The sequence below is a fragment of the Rhamphochromis sp. 'chilingali' genome, assembly GCF_963969265.1.
Source record: "Rhamphochromis sp. 'chilingali' genome assembly, chromosome: 14".
Classification (NCBI taxonomy): domain Eukaryota; kingdom Metazoa; phylum Chordata; class Actinopteri; order Cichliformes; family Cichlidae; genus Rhamphochromis; species Rhamphochromis sp. 'chilingali'.
The window spans coordinates 12,701,468-12,719,795 of NC_137941.1; the positions used below are offsets into that span (position 1 = coordinate 12,701,468).

Sequence of the window (18,328 nt, forward strand, 5' to 3'; positions counted from 1 at the left end):
GTCTTCTGTGGCTTGAAAAGGAAAGTATTTATGGGCAAAGCTTCCGACACCTGCAGACAACACAGGCGCTACTGGGCTCAGTAACGGGACTCTCAGTGTGTGTGTGTGTGTGTGTGTGTGTGTGTGTGTGTGTGTGTGTGTGTGTGTGTGTGTGTGTGTGTGTGTGTGTGTGTGTGTGCGCGCGCGGGGAGGAGGAGGAGCCCGGGCTGAGATAACAGGCTGCTGCCTCGGCTCTGTTATCTTCCGCTCCCCGCCGTCTGAGCTGCGGATCTCCTCCGGACCTTTACCAGGATTTATTCATTTCCCATTAAAACTTCACTAAACGCCGAAGCGCTCCTCCCATGGTGTCCCCGGGAGACTCTCCGACATTCACTCGACTTCACGGAAACTATCGGCGACCGTTTTGGGGGGTCTTGAAAAAATCATGGAAACGTGGTTTTTGAATCACGTCCTCGGTTTGTCTCTTCTGGTCCTTCATCTGGGTCTGCCGGGGCCCCTCCGGGCTGGGACCCCCAGTAACAACAGCACGAATACGGCAACTCCAGCACTGGATGACTCTGTGGCCACGGATGAAGTCAGAAGCATGGAAAACAGCGCAACTTCAAATTCATACTCCAGCGAGACTTTAACACCATCACAGAGAAACCTCCTGCTCAGGCACGATGCAGAAACTCACGCTGCTACTGCTGGAAACTTCGGTAAGAGCTCCGAGTGTGAGGCCTGCAGTGGCAAGTGCTGCACAATGATTGAAAAGATCTCCTTTTCATTTCGGCCTGTTGAAGTGAGGTAACAAAAAAGGATCCATAAAAGTTCATTTGAGATCCTCCAACATTATTTTGTAAGTTAGTGGTCTTCTATTATTGACAAGTATGATTTTAAAAGAAAAATGTCTAAACACAAAGTTTCCATTTCGGTTATTTGTGACTGTGTTGTGTATTGTTTTATTTTTGAAAATGAAATAATAACACGTGCTTAGTTTCATCGTGCATGTGTGCCAGGTTTAGCCAGGTGTGCAGTATTCCAGAAATATGCCTCACTATAACTGTCCCAAAGCCTATTTTCTAATCCCATCCTGAAATGGCTCTTGTAGATGTGTTTATGACCATCAAAACTTTTACACACATGCAAGTTAGATGCTTTTCCCACTTTAAGAAATGGTATTTGGTAAATAGTAAATGGCCTGTATTTGTATAGCGCTTTACTTAGTCCCTATGGATCCCAAAGCACTTTACACTACATTCAGTCATCCACCCATTCAAACACACATTCACACACTTATATTTATATGTATTTTGTGAAATTGTGTTTAGAAAGGCTGCTAGAATTAATTTTCATAAGCTGCTTTGCCAACGGCAAACAGTATAGAGCTGAAGTAATGTATATCTATTGACTGGTGTTATAACGGTTTAAAAAACAAAAACTATTTTACCACATTTACTTTCATTTCAAGTTCCCTGTTGTGTACAACCACTGGTTCAAAACCCAAAGATCTTGAGATTAGTGTTATCAGGAATGAGGCCCTAAAGCTAATAGTTTGGGGCTCATATTCAACTCCTGGAACTCCTTCAGACCATTACACAAGTTCAAGTCTCACCACTGTAGGTAAACAGAGTATTTGCCATGAACTGTGACAGCTTTAAAAATTGACGAGGTTATCAGAACAGATGCATTCGCTCAATGCTTAGTAAACACTGGATAATCTACTGACGAGGTTATCACTCGTCACATCTTATCTGCATTCGAACTTGATGTAATACTACAGGTGCTGGCTTCCTGTTTAGCAGGAGGTGTTGAAAGCCGTAACATTTGTTCATCGGCTTATACCCACCTGGACCCGAGCATCCAGTGGTTAAACTGCTGTATGACACTCATTTATGCTGCAGTATTAAACAATCCTAAACATGCAGTTCGTCTGGACAGGAATGAGAGCATGAGAACTGAAGCGTGCTACTTTTTGCTTGGGAGAGACGTTACTAATACAGAGGAGCCTGCAGTTGAAGTATTTAGAGCATTTGGTGCAAGAGGAGGAGGGAATCCACATCCTAAGCACTCCATGACTACTTTCAGAAGTTTGGATGAAAGAACTAGAATTTGGGTCTGATTTCCTGTGCACAAAGCCAAACATCATCCATCGTACTATAAGAAGAAAAGCATGCCTCATAAAATTCCTGAATTATTGCCATACTGACTCAAAGCAATAAAAGATAGAGAAAGGACTTTAACTTCTGATATTTCTACTTTGCAGAGCCGATAATACTCTTATCCCTTAAATGAAGGGTTTAGGCATAACGCTGCTGTGCTGGAAGAACATTTCTTCTCTACCACAGCTGGTTTAAGCTACACTCCTGCCAGCGGGAAGAAGGAGGGTTTTGATGCTGGGGCATATGTGAAAATAATATTTAATATCACAGCCAGTATCACGCATAATAATGTACCATAAAACATCCAGTAATGGCTGGACCGATGACTACGTCATTTTATTTTGATAGTTTTGCCCTTAAACTTCAACAAACTTTCAACTTTACAACTACAAATGCAACTTTTGCTTAATTACTATATAAACTACTATATATAGTGTACAAAGTAAGAATCAGAAATTACACACTATGTAATAAACACTTAAAAGATTTGTCTCCATGGTAATAGGATACCTCAAATGTTGCACTATAGCGCACGTGCTTCTTTGAATTTAAGAGATATTTTTAATCATTATGTTGATAAAATTCTTGATTCTTAAAGTTGCACACACTTCCATTTTGCAGTATAAATAAAGTTCAGGATTTTCGTAGATGCTGCAAAGGAAAGATGAGGCTGAAATGATTCACTTTCCTCACTTAATGTTTATTCAATGACCCTAGCAAGATCATCTTGGCTGCCCTCTTTGGCCTGCATAATGAGTATAAGCCAGTCTATTCAAAGCACTACTGTGGTGTCATCTGAGGGTCTTTAATATGCAAAAGGCATTTCATTTGCTTGAATTAATATGCGAGCCATAGAGCTTCTGAAGTGGAACAGATGTTAAAAGACTGCAGTTACAACTGTGTTAACAGTTAAGAGATAGATAGTAGCTGAGGATCTGGGAGTGTCTGTCATTTGCTGCCAACACCACGTTCCTGTCTGAGTTTTGTTGCCCAGACGGTATCCAGAGAGAGAAAATGAAATAATAAGAGAGACACATGCAGAGGAAGTGAGAGGGAAAAATAGAGTCTGGTGGCCCAGTTCTCCCCTTAGACTCCCAGTGGACTGGCTGTTTAGCTGTTGAACCCTCCCTTTCATTGGTTCTGGATGTTGTCTGCTGGTGGCACTGACACTCATCTCAAGAGTGGTGTTGTTCCAGTCCAGGACAGCAGCCAGATAAGCTGTAAGACAGCACTGCACAAAGATAGGCAAAAAAAAGACCTCTCTCACTCTTTATCCCTATCTGTCTCACATTGCTTAAGTACTTCTGATGCTTTAACTCTTCTATCCATCTTTGGGATTCAAGTTGAGCAACTCTAAGCTTTTCAGAATCAAAACATTCTCAAATGGGGGGAAAAAACCTACCTGCTCCCAAAATAGGCAATCCTTTGAGTGTATTTTCTGCAAGGGAAACAAAGGTTTAACCGCTGCCAAGCAGCAGGCAAAGTCAGTAACAAACATGGAAACCCAGTTCAGCCGTCATCTTATCAAGCAGTTGGTGCTAAAAATAATTTTAAGCCCCCGTGTGTTGGATGTGTAAATAGATAACTGAATGCTGAAATGTTTGACATGTGTTGAACATGAATTATTTACATGTGGCCAGAGGTGCTGGACAAGCTCAGATTATCTTGGATGTTTGGAAACTGTAACCTTGCGAGAATTATTCAAGCTGGAGACTTTGCTGGATGTCATCCCGCTTGCTCTCTGCTGTTGGTTCCTTTCTAGCTCTACTGTCAGCTGTAAAAAGGACATGCCTGGGGGGAAAAAAAGTGTTTAAAACAACAGTCACTACTTTAAAAGTCATTCTCTTCCCCTTTAGTGGTAGTGTTTTGGGAGTTTTTATGACTTAACAGTTTTCACACAGACTAAAAAAGACTGAATATGAGCACACACCCAGATCCACTGTGACAGCTTTCTGCCAGTTCCTTGTGCTCGCTCAGCTTTAGGAAGGAAATGGCTGATTCCCAACAGAGACAGTCCCCACCATATTTAGGACTTCAAGCCATTGTTAGAGTAGACAAGTTGGCTGCCAGTTGTTCTCCACCCAAAAGCATTGCCCATGCTGCAAGTTAAATTCTGACAGCATTTTGTCTCTGACTATAGACTGTACAGGCGAGACGGGGATAACACCCTCTGGTGGAGGTAAAGTACAACATATAGGCGAGTACAGCAACACTCTTTTGAGTCTAGTGATGAAGGATGCTGGTATATATTTAAAAAAAGATTGCCTTTAAATTTTTAGGTGGCTGCAGCAGTGCAAAGCCAAATTTCATGAAGTTACCAGCTGTATATGGTAGAAAAGGAGAAAGCCAGTGCATATTCATTTCTCAAGAGTTGGCATATGTGGCACAACAGACTTCATTTTGTCCAGTGACTACCAATAAATCACTACCAGATCATTTAAAACAGGGATGTCAAACTCATTTTACATGGTGGGCTGCATACAGCCCAGGAATTTCAATAGTTATTGGTGAAAAAATAACTTTTTGTAATTTTATTGTCCTAATTTTAACTCTAGTAATTAATTACTTTGTTGTTGGGATAGGTTTTTATCAGTAGGAAAAGCTGTAAAACTTGTACAAATACAGTCAAAAGTCCAAGGTTTATGCCAAATTGAAGTCATTCTGGCCCCCAGGCCTTATATTTAACACCCCTGATTTAACCTCCTAAGACCCGAACTCTTCCACGGCATGCATTTTTACTTTCTCTTTGATATTTGGGCATATTGGGACCTGATGAATGTAAAAACAAAGAATTACCAGATTTTTTTTTTTTTACCTGATTTTTGTTTCTAAGAAAAATGAGAATATCCTCATATGTGGCATATGAGGATATTCGTTTAAAATTTCGATAGAACAGTTACAGTATAATGTCCTCGTAAGTGGATATCAGGCCCTTGTAGAGCAAAATTGAGTATTTTAGTCTAAATAACCCAAAATGTGATGTTCACATATGTGGACACCAGGTCCTAGGAGGTTAAAGTAACATTTTAACATGCCTTAACTGGACCTCCTTAATGATAGAAAATCTTTAAAAATGTTCATAACTGATTCAAAAGTGTATGATTTTATATTGGTGAATATTTACTAATGTGATCTTTTTCTCTATTCCTAGGCACAGACCAGACACAGTCCATTACAGAAACAAGCAGTGGGTCTATAGAGACTGCAAATCCACTGTCTACTGAGCCACTTACCTCCAACTTTGTAACTGCCACTGAGGCCAGCAGCAGCAGCAACAGCAGGGACTGGAAGGACAGCAGCATCAGCAGCAGCATCAGCAGCAGCAGCAGCAGCGACAGCAACAGCAGGGACTGGAAGGACAGCAGCATCAGCAGCAGCAGCAGCAGCGACAGCAACAGCAGGGACTGGAAGGACAGCAGCATCAGCAGCAGCAGCGACAGCAACAGCAGGGACTGGAAGGACAGCAGCAGCAGCAGCACCAGCAGCAGCACCAGCAGCAGCACCACCAGCAGCAGCAGCAACAGCAGGGACTGGAAGGACAGCAGCAGCAGCAGCAGCACCAGCAGCAGCACCAGCAGCAGCACCACCAGCAGCAGCAGCAACAGCAGGGACTGGAAGGACAGCAGCAGCAGCAGCAGCACCAGCAGCAGCACCAGCAGCAGCAGCAGCAACAGCAGGGACTGGAAGGACAGCAGCATCAGCAGCAGCAGCGACAGCAACAGCAGGGACTGGAAGGACAGCAGCAGCAGCAGCAGGGACTGGAAGGACATGACTTACACAGACAAGACGTCAGGTATCTCTTATGTTGTGTCAGAGGAGGATAGGCCCCAGGTGTTTACAGAGGAGGGCCACCTACTCCAAGACAACCCAGACACTACTCTCCAAATGGGGGATGCCACAGCCTCCCACACAGACGTCCTCACCGACAGCACCTACACCACCACCAGCCGAGCTGGGGAGAGGACCTTGCTGTCTGTTACCTCCTCCTCCAGCAACACCACCTCATCTGCCTTTACAGAAGACTCCAACTCCCGTCAGCCTCCTTCCACTTGGGGTATTTCTCCTAAGTCGACAGAGACTGAGAACTACACCCACAGTGCCCCGTCCACAGGGATTACTGGAAGGGATGTGACCGACTCGTTCAAAGGAGTGTTTTCAGAAACTGGGAGCCCAGCAAGTTCCAGTGGAACCCAGAGTATTACTGGACATCCCAATGCCACCGAACAACAGCACACGTCGACATCAGAAGAGCCGTCTGACTCAACGTCATCTATCAGGGTGACAGAGCCCAGCACTGACCAATCTCAAATGTCATTTTCCTCTACGCCTCCTTTCACCTCACCTGCAGGAGGTCCCACCAATATTTCAGGAACAGAGCAAGGCTTGGGCTCTAGTTCTGGAGCGTCTACAGAGTTTTCAACTGGAGACCACAGTTCTAGCACTCAGAGTGGCACTGAGGGGCTTTCATCGCAGACCAGAGAGGGAAATGTCGACTTGGGTCTGACTGCAGTGCCCTCTACTGTCAGTAGTAGTACGTCTGAAACAAATCAGTCTCTGACAGATATGCCACCACTGGGTACTAACGTCTTCCTCACCACCTCACCTGCCACTGTTACAGAAAGGTATGCTAAAAAAAAGAATATTGATGAATATTAATAATAATTTGAAGTTTTTAAAGTCTGTACCTTTAAAGAAGGTAGAAGCAGAACTTGATTTCATTTGACTTGAGGTTTAATTTTTCTCTTCGTCAGATCGCAGATAACAGAAGAAAACCCTATCATATCAACCGCTTTCAGCACCACCACCAGCACCACAACCTCCACTGAGGCTATTACCACACCTCCTCTAGTTCCAACTTCATCCGCAAGGTTGACTAGCACCGTGACTAGCTCTCCTCTACAGTCCCCTACCAGTGCCACTGTCCTATACAGTTCGTCCTCCACGGTAGCCTCCACTCTGGCAGCGCAACCGACCCAACGTGCGCCACCCAGGCACACGGAGGGCCCCGTGACTGGGATGTCTGACCCCACTAATGTCACCACCCTGCAGATCGAAACAAGCACGGGAACTAGCAGAGTCACCACAGCTCACAGCAAGTCCATCACTACAACCTACACCCACAGTACCCCAACCAAGAGTACGGAAGCTCTGCACACCACTAGGAATCAGACAGACAGAGGTCCTACAGAGCTGGCGGTCACAACACCACCCCCTGATTTTCAGCACACCAGTCCACCACCACCACCTCCACCTCCAAGTGAGTTAGTCAGCTTCTTTCTCTTCAAATGACGGGACTTATTATTCAGTTTTCAGAGCAGAAATGTGTGTTTATCGTGTTCTTGTATGAGTTGCTCTTCATATTTGCATGTTTTCTTCTTACTATAACTAATAGAGGATTGTGCAATAACGATTCAGCGTATCACAGGTTCTAATATTCCCCAAACACTGTGCTTCCTGGTCATGAACGTGACTAATAATCTGAGTAGATGGCATTAGCTGATTTCTTGCATGTTGCAATAAAGCAAAAAAGAGTTCAACCTTAATTTATTGACAGATTAATTTACTGAAAAGCAGTCTTTACTTTTCTGTGGTGGCAGTTAGAGGATTGCAGCCGTCCTAAGCAATAAAATAAAAAGTACCACTGACATAACAATGATGAATACACATAACTTGGACTCTTCTTCACAATGAGATGCTGTTAAATGGATTTGTTCTCTCTTGTCTCAAGAATTTGCTGATGAATTTTCAAGTGATGCACTTGTGTGAAATGCTTTTAACGTGCCGCTCCCAGTGAATGGGTCTGGTATTCTGCACTGATCTTTCTTTCTGATTGGATGAATTCACTACCTGGAACAATGAATCTTTTACAGAAGCAGAAAAATATGGAAATTAGTTGTAGAAGTCTCAAAAAATCATCTATCAAATATAATAGACTTTGCATAACAGAGATAAAACTGCACATAGGAGGATGGATGACAGGTCAGAGTGAAACCGCATGCCCTAAAAGGTCAAACCGAAGCTTTTTTAAGGATGCTATTTTCCCTGATTAATGCTAACACACCCGCTATCTACTCGTAAATTTTAGGAAACCCCTGTGTGTCCAACCCTTGTAACAATGAAGGGATTTGTATGGGTGATGAACCGGATGCGTTCAGGTGTAGCTGTCAGCAAGGATGGACGGGACGGACCTGCAACAAGGGTGAGCTCTTCTGCTCTTCTACCCAACAGTTTAAAAACAATATTGGTACTATGTGTGTTTTTCCATGTTTTGTCTTTCAAAAAACAAAATGCATGAAATGTTGCATCAACCCCTTTTTAGAGAGTGTGATAAGGGTGTAAAAGTTTGGTGAAATCCTTCCCAAATATAATATTGTTACACCTGTGTGTTTAGATATTGATGAGTGTAAGCAAAAGCAAGAACCCTGCCCCAAAGGCTCCACGTGCGTTAACACGAATGGCTCATTCAGCTGTGAATGCCCGCTGGGCTTTGACCTTGAAGATGGACGCACATGCAGCCGAGGTAAAGAAAAAGGACATTAGAGTTAGTTTTTTTCTCCAGTCAAAGTTATTTTCTCAGAGGCCTTTTATGTTTTTTAATTCACACTGTTTTCCCCCCTTAATAGCTAAGACATTTCTCTGCACTATCAGTGCCAACGGATCACTACATAACTCTGATATCCAAAGACAGATCATCAAGCTGGTGAGAGGCAGTTCGCGTCACTGCATATTCTGTGCTTCACTAAGCTTACGTGCATTATATCTTATACATGCTCCTGTTTTTGTCTTTCCTGCAGTTCAATGTTTCACTCTCTGACTACCCAGGTTACAGGCGCTCAACAGTGACCAAGCAGTACGTTTTTGCATTGAATTTCTGCACATTTTCTGTATTTTTTGATATATATTTAAAATATGCAATTAAAGAAAGTGGTTGTAATTATTGTTAGTAACCTCAGAAAAAACGAATCTTTCAATTACAATCCTATAAGGTAATGTTTCCAGTGCAAGTCTACTTGTTTCTCAGTTTTTCGTCATTCTACTTCAAAGATCTGCATTTTTGACATTTCTTCTTCTTCTTCTTTTGATGATGCTAAAACTTAGCTAGTTAAAAGGGATCTCTCTTATCTATTAGAACCTTGTTTTCTTGTTATTTACAACACCAACAAATTCTCCATATTGACCTCAGATCTCCTCCCCATAGAGAGAAGGATGGTGTTAGTGTCATGGTTGCTAACACGTTTTCCACCTCCGCTAATGTGACAACCACTGAGGTCAACAACAGAATCCAGATGTCTCTCAAAACCTGCAGCTCCGCATTAGCCCACTGCCAGGTGGTCCTGAAATACAAGCTCACTTACCACGGTGAGTGTGATAGCCAGAAATCTCAGTGGAAATCATTAACTGTGTTTGTTTTAATTAATTAAATCGTTTTTCCAACTGCTCTTCAAATCAAATCAAATCAAAATTTATTTATATAGCACATATTAAAAACAACAGTGTTGACCATAGTGCTTCACAGTCAATAAAAACATGAGACAGTTAAAACAAACAATAGAAGAGGACAACAAACAATAGGTAACAACGCAACAAGCTAAAACAGCCAACTAGACAGAATCAAAAGCCAAAGTAAAAAAAACAAGTTTTAAGACGTAATTTAAAAAACTGGATAGACTCGGCAGTGCGAATATGAACGGGGAGGTTATTCCAGAGTCTGGGTGCCACGGATGCAAAGGCCCGGTCGCCTCTCGACTTCATTCGAGTCCTAGGTTGTGCTAGGAGCCTATGGTTGGATGATCTAAGTGCCCTGTCGTGTAAAACTTTGTTAACATCAAAGTAACTTTACAAAGTCTGCAACATCTGCAACTTCAGCTGCCTCAAAACGAAGTTCTATTGATGCAACAGAAACACAATAATGATGTTTACAATAAGACGTGTGAACACGTCTTATTGTAAACTTTATTTAGGGCAGTCTCATTTCAACCACCAGAGGGCAGAATTTAGCCATAAAAACATTTAATGAACTGTGGCGTGATATATATGTAAAAAGCTTTGCATGTGTATAAGCCAGAAACTTCAAAGCATCATATAACAGCTTCATTTCACAACATGACACTACCGGTAATTGTATAATCATGTCACAGGACACTGGTGCTGTGCCTCTAAATGCTAAAATATACTGTACAAGCTCTGCATGTCAAAATTATTCATTTTTCAATGAAACAAAGGGGAACTATTAACAAAAATTGTGTTTTATGATCAGATTTTTATAGCTGAGATTAATTCTGCCCGCACTGTGTTCCAGCGGAGAGTCTTTGTGCGGCTCAGAAAACCCAGTGTGATGAAGAGCGCTCCAGCTGCACGGACACCAGTGGTATCGCGTGCTGCCAGTGCCATGAGGGATACTACAAACACAATCCTGACGATTTGTACTGCTTAGGTAAGCTCTTCTTTATTTACATGTTGCCACATGTGCATTTTTGTTTGAGTCACCAACCTGAGAGAAGTCAAATGAAAAAGTTAAATCAAGGAAATTAATGTCTCAAAATATCTCCAGTTTCCCCTAAAATTTGACTGCTACACGTTATATGAGAATTTGACTGAGGAAGCCAAAAATGAATAAAACAGCACTGGCCAGGCCTTTGAAACCTACTTACCAAACTGTGTTCTTTCAAGTCACTGAACAAAATGTCTTGTTTCAGAATGTGGAGATGGCTTAAAACTAGAAAATGGCACCTGTGTCCCGTAAGTTTGCTTCCTTTTGTTTCTTGTCAGTACTGTTTTCTGAAAATATTCAAGGCAACTGAAGGTTCCATTTCTTTATTTCAGATGCATGTTTGGTTTTGGAGGATTCAACTGTGGAAATTGTAAGTGAAGCCCACCGATCATATTCATCTTAAATAGAATTTCTTATATCTTTAAATGTGCTAAATTTCTTAAGTGTAATTTTGTGTTATTTTTTAACTGTAATAAGAATAATATTTACGGTGTTTCTATTTGCAATTGCAGTTTACAAGCTGATTGCAGTGGTAGTGTCACCTGCAGGGGGCGCCCTGCTCCTCATCCTTGTCATTGCTCTCATTGTCACTTGCTGCAAGTAAGTTTGCTTTATTGTTAATTCAAGAAAGTAAATGTAATGAATATTGCCCGATAATATTATTTTATATTATAAACCCAATCTGTATGTAAAAGATGGGCTTAATGTGGAAGTGCCATAAAATAACACTCTTTTAATGATTAATAGGAGGTGAGGCCTCCTATTGCAAAAAGTCTGTAGAAGTCAAAAGGTCTTTCTGCTCAATTTATAACCTCAGCAGGTATATTCTTGATGAATTTGTGGTGAAGACATCTAAATGGCCCCATTTAGAGTCAGAAAAGCACAAAATTCAGGGAATACTAGATCCTCATGACATCTGAGTTTAAAAAAAAAAAGGAAAAATACTCAAGTAGAGACTTCCATCATGGTGGCTACATCCATCTTTTATATACAGGCTATATTTATAAACAAAAACCCATCAAGTTTAAGTTTTTTCAATGTGGAATCTTTCAGGAAAGACAAAAATGACATCAATAAGATCATCTTTAAAAGTGGAGACTTGCAGATGTCCCCGTACGCAGACTTCCCTAAAAATAACCGGATATCCATGGAGTGGGGGAGAGAGACAATAGAGATGCAAGAGAACGGCAGCACAAAAAACCTGCTACAGATGACTGATATCTACTACTCTGTAAGGGAACATGTCATTTCTCGCTTCTCACATATCTCTGTCTCTTGTTTAAGTTAAGGCTTCGTTTCTCTGTGTGTGTGGTTGATGATAAAGTCCTTTTTTTGTTTCTTCTGTTATTTCCCTCAGCCTGCCTTGCGTAACTCAGACCTGGACAGAAATGGCCTGTACCCCTTCCCGGGTCTCCCAGGCTCTCGCCATTCATGCATCTACCCAGCCCAGTGGAACCCATCTTTCATCAGTGATGATTCAAGGAGAAGAGACTACTTCTGAGTGGGCCACTGTGAACACGCAAACTATTAGAAACGTACCATTTTTTTCATACTAACAGTTGGGATTTGTCAGGATGGGTTTTCTGTCACTGTGTGCAAACCCTATTTGCACACTAAATACGTGTTTGTGTGTGTCAGCACATTATAAACGTACACATTTTCTCGAGTAAAATGTGTTTCAGTGTTTTTGCATGGCCCATTCACGTTAACACGTGCATTTTCCACCATGCTGATGTTGTATTTAATGTGTTTTTCCTGCCTTACATACAACCACCAATACTAATTTGCTCCAGTGTGTAGGTCGGTGATCCATTACAGTTAGCATCGTGTCTGCCTCTCTTGCTGCCAGAGTTATGCTGTTGCTGGCTGGTAATGCATTGCAGCTTTGCTTGAACAAAATTGCTTAATGATAAATAAAAGCATTCACGATGTTTCCATTGTGCTCACCAGATATGGGGAAAAACGCAATAAAAAAAATAATGCAGCATCCTTTGGAGGGATAAACCACAAATAAAATGTAGCAAGCAGACATGCAAAAACACAGATAATGTCGTTTCTGTAAGTGAACGTTTAACATGTGTGTGCCAATGCTGTGATCTTCTTACGTAAAGTATTGATTCAACATGACAACAGCAAACCACTGAAGGGTGAACGAAGTTTAGCTTCATGCCAGTAGAAACTTAGGAATGACTTTGTAGTCTGTTGCCAACATTTATGTCCAAATCAATGACATGTAGCATAACATCTCGTACATACACACTGACTTTAGAGGGATAAACCTGTGGCTTTAAATAAGTATGTGTGTGTGTGCCTGTGTGTGTGTGTATGCCTGTGTATGTTAAAGAATGAAAGTGTGTGAGGAATAATAATCTGTATCGTTACTGTTGTTAAATATTTGAATGTAAAGATGTATCATGATTAGCTATTTCTGTCGTGGATTATTATTTTTATTTGAATGTTTTCTAACTTGGTGTTGATTCTGGCGTTTTAGTCAGATGAGCTTATTTAAATAAAAATGTTACAAAGCATTTTCTCTGGGACTCCATTCTTTAAACCTTTAAATCCTATGTTCGGGATAAATGGCACACTTTATATTACTCAACTGTAGGTTAATTTCTGTTTCTTATTGTCAGGGTCTGCGGAGGCAGACCGTGCGGAAACGTGTGTGGTGGACCCAGGTGCAAACACAGGCGAGGATGCAGGAGTGGATTTAAACAAAAGCGAGCCGTTTATTATGGCTGATGAAAAGGAACAAAACAGAGTGAAGGCAGCATAAGAGTAACCGTTCAAACGAAAACCTAAACTGGAAATAAACTAAGGAAAAGCTATGGCTTGGAATACGGAACACAGAGGTGGTAACACAGATGACGCGACACAGACTGTATGAAACACAGAGACTAAATACACATGAGGGATGATCAGGGGAAGTGGATGCACACGGGGAACACAGGTGACACTGATAATCATAACAAGACACGGCAGGAGTGAACGTAACACTGATGGGAGATGGGCAAAGTAAAACAGGAAGTACACAGAGGTTCAAACAGGAGGGGAGAGAGCACGGGGAGAACGCAGACATAACAGGCTGGGGAAAACATAGAATAAAACACAAAGAGAGACGAGGGCTCATAAATACACAGAGGGGCACACAGGGGGTGAGAGTCACGAAGGGAAAACACATAAGGAACAACGTAACAGATCAACCCAGGAAGCATGGCCTAAATAAAGAACAAAATACAAAAATACATGAAAACTAAGAATACTGGGCCCACATGGCCCAGGACCATGACACTTATGCTGCCAAAAAGTAATGATCATTGCATCGTTTTAGTACAATATTGTGCCATGAACCAAGAAGAACAAATTAGCAATTTAAACTTGAAAGAAATGGGATGATTGGAAATTCAATACTAAAACAGTACATTTAACACTGGCTGATATTGTCATGCATACCTTCATTTTTACCTTCAAGTCACTGTCCTGTTATTTGCACTAAACTTTTTGGTGCTTAAACCTTTATCATGTAAAACTCAGAAGTTTACATACACTCATTATGGGCATAGATGTCATAATACCTTAAGGTGAAGATCTAACAAGCAGAATTGTAGATTTACACAAGTTGGGAAGGTGTCTTGGAGCCATTTCTAGTTCAAACAACTGCACATAAATACGAGTGTTTTGAATGTGTCTCCACTTTGCCAAGGTCTGGTAGACTGTCAGCCTCAAATGATTTTCAGGAACCACCAATGCTTAACCCTGCCACGAAATGCTGGAACACCAATGTCACTGTCCGCAGCAAGTGATTTTTCACCATGGACAAAAGGGTGGCGACCAAGAAAGTAACCCTTGCTCCAAAACTGACACTTTCAAATTTGACTGAAACTGCGTCTAAATTCAGATAAAAAGTGAGATTACTGTAATCAGCCCCAAAAACTGTGTCAAACCAGTTACCTTGGATGACACGACCTTGGCCCCCAGTAACAATGTGAGGAATCCTGGAGTTATTTTTGACCAGAATACAGTTCAATGTGCATATTAAACAAATATTAGGACTGCTTTCATGCATTTGTGCAATATCTCCAAAATTAGAAACATCCTGAATCAGAGTGATGCTGAAAAATTGGTTCATGCATTTATTACTTCTAAGCTAGACTGCTATGGACCATTATTATCGGGCTGTTCTAAAAGCCTTCAGTTCATCCAAAATGTGTACAGAAAGGGTACTGGAAAGAGAACATATTTCTCCCAGTTTGGGTTCCAGAGACAAAAATTTGCTCTACTTTTAAGGTTAGGCTTAAGACTTTTCTTTTTGCTGAAGCATATAGTTACAGTTGGATCAGGTTACCCTGAATCCCCCTTTAGTTACGCTGCAGTAGGCCTAGACTGCTTGGGGGAGTGAGTGTTTCCTCTTAATTCACCTTTTTCTTTCACTATGTGTTTATAAACCACTCTGCATTTATTCATTAGTAATGAATTTATTAATTTGCATACGGTGCAATTTTACCAATACATCTGAATTTAACCTCAAAATCAAAATTTTAGCTATATGAGCATTTGAAAAACATGTAAATTCTGAGAATGTAATTTAGAACATCTTCTAAGAATGTATGAATCTGGTGCTTCTTATGAAGAAGGTCAAAAACAGAGACTGATCTGCTGCCTCCACTATGAATGTTTTCATTAAGATCATTTTTCTAATAATGATTAATGGACCTTTTTGCTGTTTTCAGCATTGCAAGAAATGTAACTGGTTTGTTTGCTTTGTATAGATCATAGAGAAAAGATCAAAAAGCTTCTCAGGCTTCAAGTAACAACTTGAGTTTCATAATAGCCTTGATTTTGGTGTTTGCTTGAAGATTTTCTGTTACGTTTGGCAGCATCAGTTACAACCTCACAATATGTCATGACATTTTTACCACCATCTCTGCGCAAGTTGCAAAGTACTATGTATACCATTGCAGTTTCCATAATTCAGTTGTTATTCCAGTGGTACTGCCATGCAAACACATAAGGAAAATAGCAGCAAATGGAAATTTCCCTCTCCTTTCAAAGGTCCAGCAGTTAGGTGAGAGTCACTGGCTTCGCTAAAGGAGTCCTTTATGTGTTCTGTGCTGTGTGGTCTGCACATGTTTTTCTTAGCACATACTCATTTCTGGATGTCGTTGACTTACATATAGCTGGGAGCACATTAAACTTAGTAGCTTGTCAGGCTTAAATTGTGAACTTTGTAAACAAACTGCTGTCAATCTTTACTATTTTTATATGTATATGTATATATATGTATATATATATATATATATATATATATATATATATATATATATATATATATATATATATATATATATATATATATATATATATATATATAAAAACACCCAGCACGCCCCTGCGGGCGGTTTATCCTTCAAGCTCGGGCCCTCTACCAGAGGCCTGGGAGCTTGAGGGTCCTGCGCAGTATCTTAGCTGTTCCCAGGACTGCACTCTTCTGGACAGAGATCTCCGATGTTGTTCCTGGGATCTGCTGGAGCCACTCGCCTAGCTTGGGAGTCACCGCACCTAGTGCTCCGATTACCACGGGGACCACCGTTACCTTCACCCTCCACATCCTCTCGAGCTCTTCTCTGAGCCCTTGGTATTTCTCCAGCTTCTCGTGTTCCTTCTTCCTGATATTGCTGTCATTCGGAACCGCTACATCGATCACTACGGCCATCTTCTTCTGTTTGTCTACCACCACTATGTCCGGTTGGTTAGCCACCACCATTTTGTCCGTCTGTATCTGGAAGTCCCACAGGATCTTAGCTCGGTCATTCTCCACCACCCTTGGGGGCATCTCCCATTTTGACCTCGGGACTTCCAGGTTATACTCGGCACAGATGTTCCTGTACACTATGCCGGCCACTTGGTTATGGCGTTCCATGTATGCCTTGCCTGCTAGCATCTTGCACCCTGCTGTTATGTGCTGGATTGTCTCTGGGGCATCTTTACACAGCCTGCACCTGGGGTCTTGCCTGGTGTGATAGACCCCAGCCTCTATGGATCTTGTGCTCAGAGCTTGTTCTTGTGCTGCCATGATTAGTGCCTCTGTGCTGTCTTTCAGTCCAGCTTTGTCCAGCCACTGGTAGGATTTCTGGATATCAGCCACCTCCTCTATCTGCCGGTGGTACATACCGTGCAGGGGCCTGTCCTTCCATGATGGTTCCTCGTCTCCCTCCTCTTTCTTGGGTTTCTGCTGCCTGAGGTATTCACTGAGCACTCGGTCAGTTGGGGCCATCTTCCTAATGTATTCTTGGATGTTCGTTGTCTCATCCTGGACTGTGGTGCTGACACTCACCAGTCCCCGGCCCCCTTCCTTCCGCTTAGCGTACAGCCTCAGGGTGCTGGATTTGGGGTGAAACCCTCCATGCATGGTAAGGAGCTTTCTTGTCTTTATGTCAGTGGCTTCTATCTCCTCCTTTGGCCAGCCTATTACCCCAGCAGGGTACCTGATCACGGGCAGGGCGTACGTGTTGATGGCCCGGATCTTGTTCTTACCATTCAGCTGACTCCTCAGGACTTGCCTGACCCTCTGCAGGTACTTGGTGGTTGCAGCTTTTCTAGCGGCCTCTTCATGGTTCCCATTCGCCTGTGGGATCCCCAAGTACTTGTAACTGTCCTCTATGTCTGCAATGTTGCCTTCTGGTAGTTCAATCCCCTCAGTTCTGACTACCTTCCCTCTCTTTGTTACCATCCGACTACACTTCTCCAGTCCGAACGACATTCCAATGTCATTGCTGTATAGCCTGGTAGTGTGGATCAGTGAATCGATGTCTCGTTCACTCTTGGCATACAGCTTGATGTCATCCATGTACAGGAGGTGGCTGACAACTGCTCCGTTCCGTAGTCGGTATCCGTAGCCAGTCTTGTTAATGAGCTCACTGAGGGGGTTCAGGCCTATGCAGAACAGCAGTGGGGACAGAGCATCTCCTTGGTAGATCCCGCACTTGATGGTGACTTGTGCTATGGGCTTGGAGTTGGCCTCTAGTGTTGTACGCCACATCCCCATTGAGTTCCTGATGAAGGCTCTTAGGGTCCCATTGATCTTGTACAATTCTAGGCATTCCAGTATCCAGCTGTGGGGCATTGAGTCATAGGCCTTCTTGTAATCAATCCAGGCAGTGCACAGGTTGGTCAGTCTGGTCTTGCAGTCTCGGCTGATTGTTCTGTCTACCAGTAGCTGGTGTTTTGCGCCTCTGGTATTCTTGCCAATTCCTTTCTGTGTCCCGCTCATGTATTGACCCATGTGCCTGTTCATCTTAGCCGATATGATGCCTGACAGGAGCTTCCATGTAGTACTGAGGCAGGTTATTGGTCGGTAGTTGGAGGGGACCGGTCCCCTCCAACTACCGACCATATATATATATATATATATATATATATATATATATATATATATATATATATATATATATATATATATATATATATATATATATATATATATATATATATATATATATATATATAATTGTTAAATTGTTAAATTGTTGAATTTTCGAAATGTCTAAAAAAACTGTGTATGAGGGTGTAGTTTTTAATCTCACATGTTAACAGAACTGTGTTTTACAATGCTATGGTGAAATATTTGCTGAGAGGATATCTTTCCATATTTAAACTTACCTCTCTTTAGCATTTGTAAGCAGCAAACTAAATGCGT

General features: G+C 41.8%; 1 protein-coding gene across 4 annotated transcripts; it reads left to right on the plus strand.

Annotated features, from left to right (window-relative positions):
• The first annotated feature begins 209 nt into the window (after window positions 1-209).
• On the plus strand, window positions 210-13,160 carry heg1 (heart development protein with EGF-like domains 1). 4 transcript variants are annotated; one of them, XM_080902663.1, is made up of 15 exons: window positions 210-698; window positions 5,293-5,860; window positions 5,891-6,763; window positions 6,893-7,398; window positions 8,227-8,340; window positions 8,533-8,661; window positions 8,765-8,841; window positions 8,936-8,991; window positions 9,325-9,500; window positions 10,441-10,575; window positions 10,838-10,880; window positions 10,965-11,002; window positions 11,145-11,232; window positions 11,686-11,863; window positions 11,990-13,160. In XM_080902663.1, the coding sequence occupies exons 1-15, from the start codon at window positions 425-427 to the stop codon at window positions 12,131-12,133; spliced, it is 3,399 nt and encodes a 1,132-aa protein (XP_080758789.1). In that variant the 5' UTR covers window positions 210-424; the 3' UTR covers window positions 12,134-13,160. The 4 variants fall into 4 exon arrangements, with proteins under 4 accessions (XP_080758789.1, XP_080758790.1, XP_080758787.1 ...); XM_080902664.1 differs by having other exon boundaries at window positions 5,293-5,446; window positions 5,501-6,763; XM_080902661.1 differs by having other exon boundaries at window positions 5,293-6,763.
• Window positions 13,161-18,328: the final 5,168 nt, after the last annotated feature.

Coding starts and splice junctions, on each gene's coding strand:
- heg1 (XM_080902661.1), top strand. CDS start 425: ATGGAAACGTGGTTTTTGAATCACGTCCTCGGTTTGTCTCTTCTGGTC. Junction 699..5,292: donor TGCTACTGCTGGAAACTTCG/GTAAGAGCTCCG, acceptor CTCTATTCCTAG/GCACAGACCAGACACAGTCC. Junction 8,842..8,935: donor AAAGACAGATCATCAAGCTG/GTGAGAGGCAGT, acceptor TCTTTCCTGCAG/TTCAATGTTTCACTCTCTGA.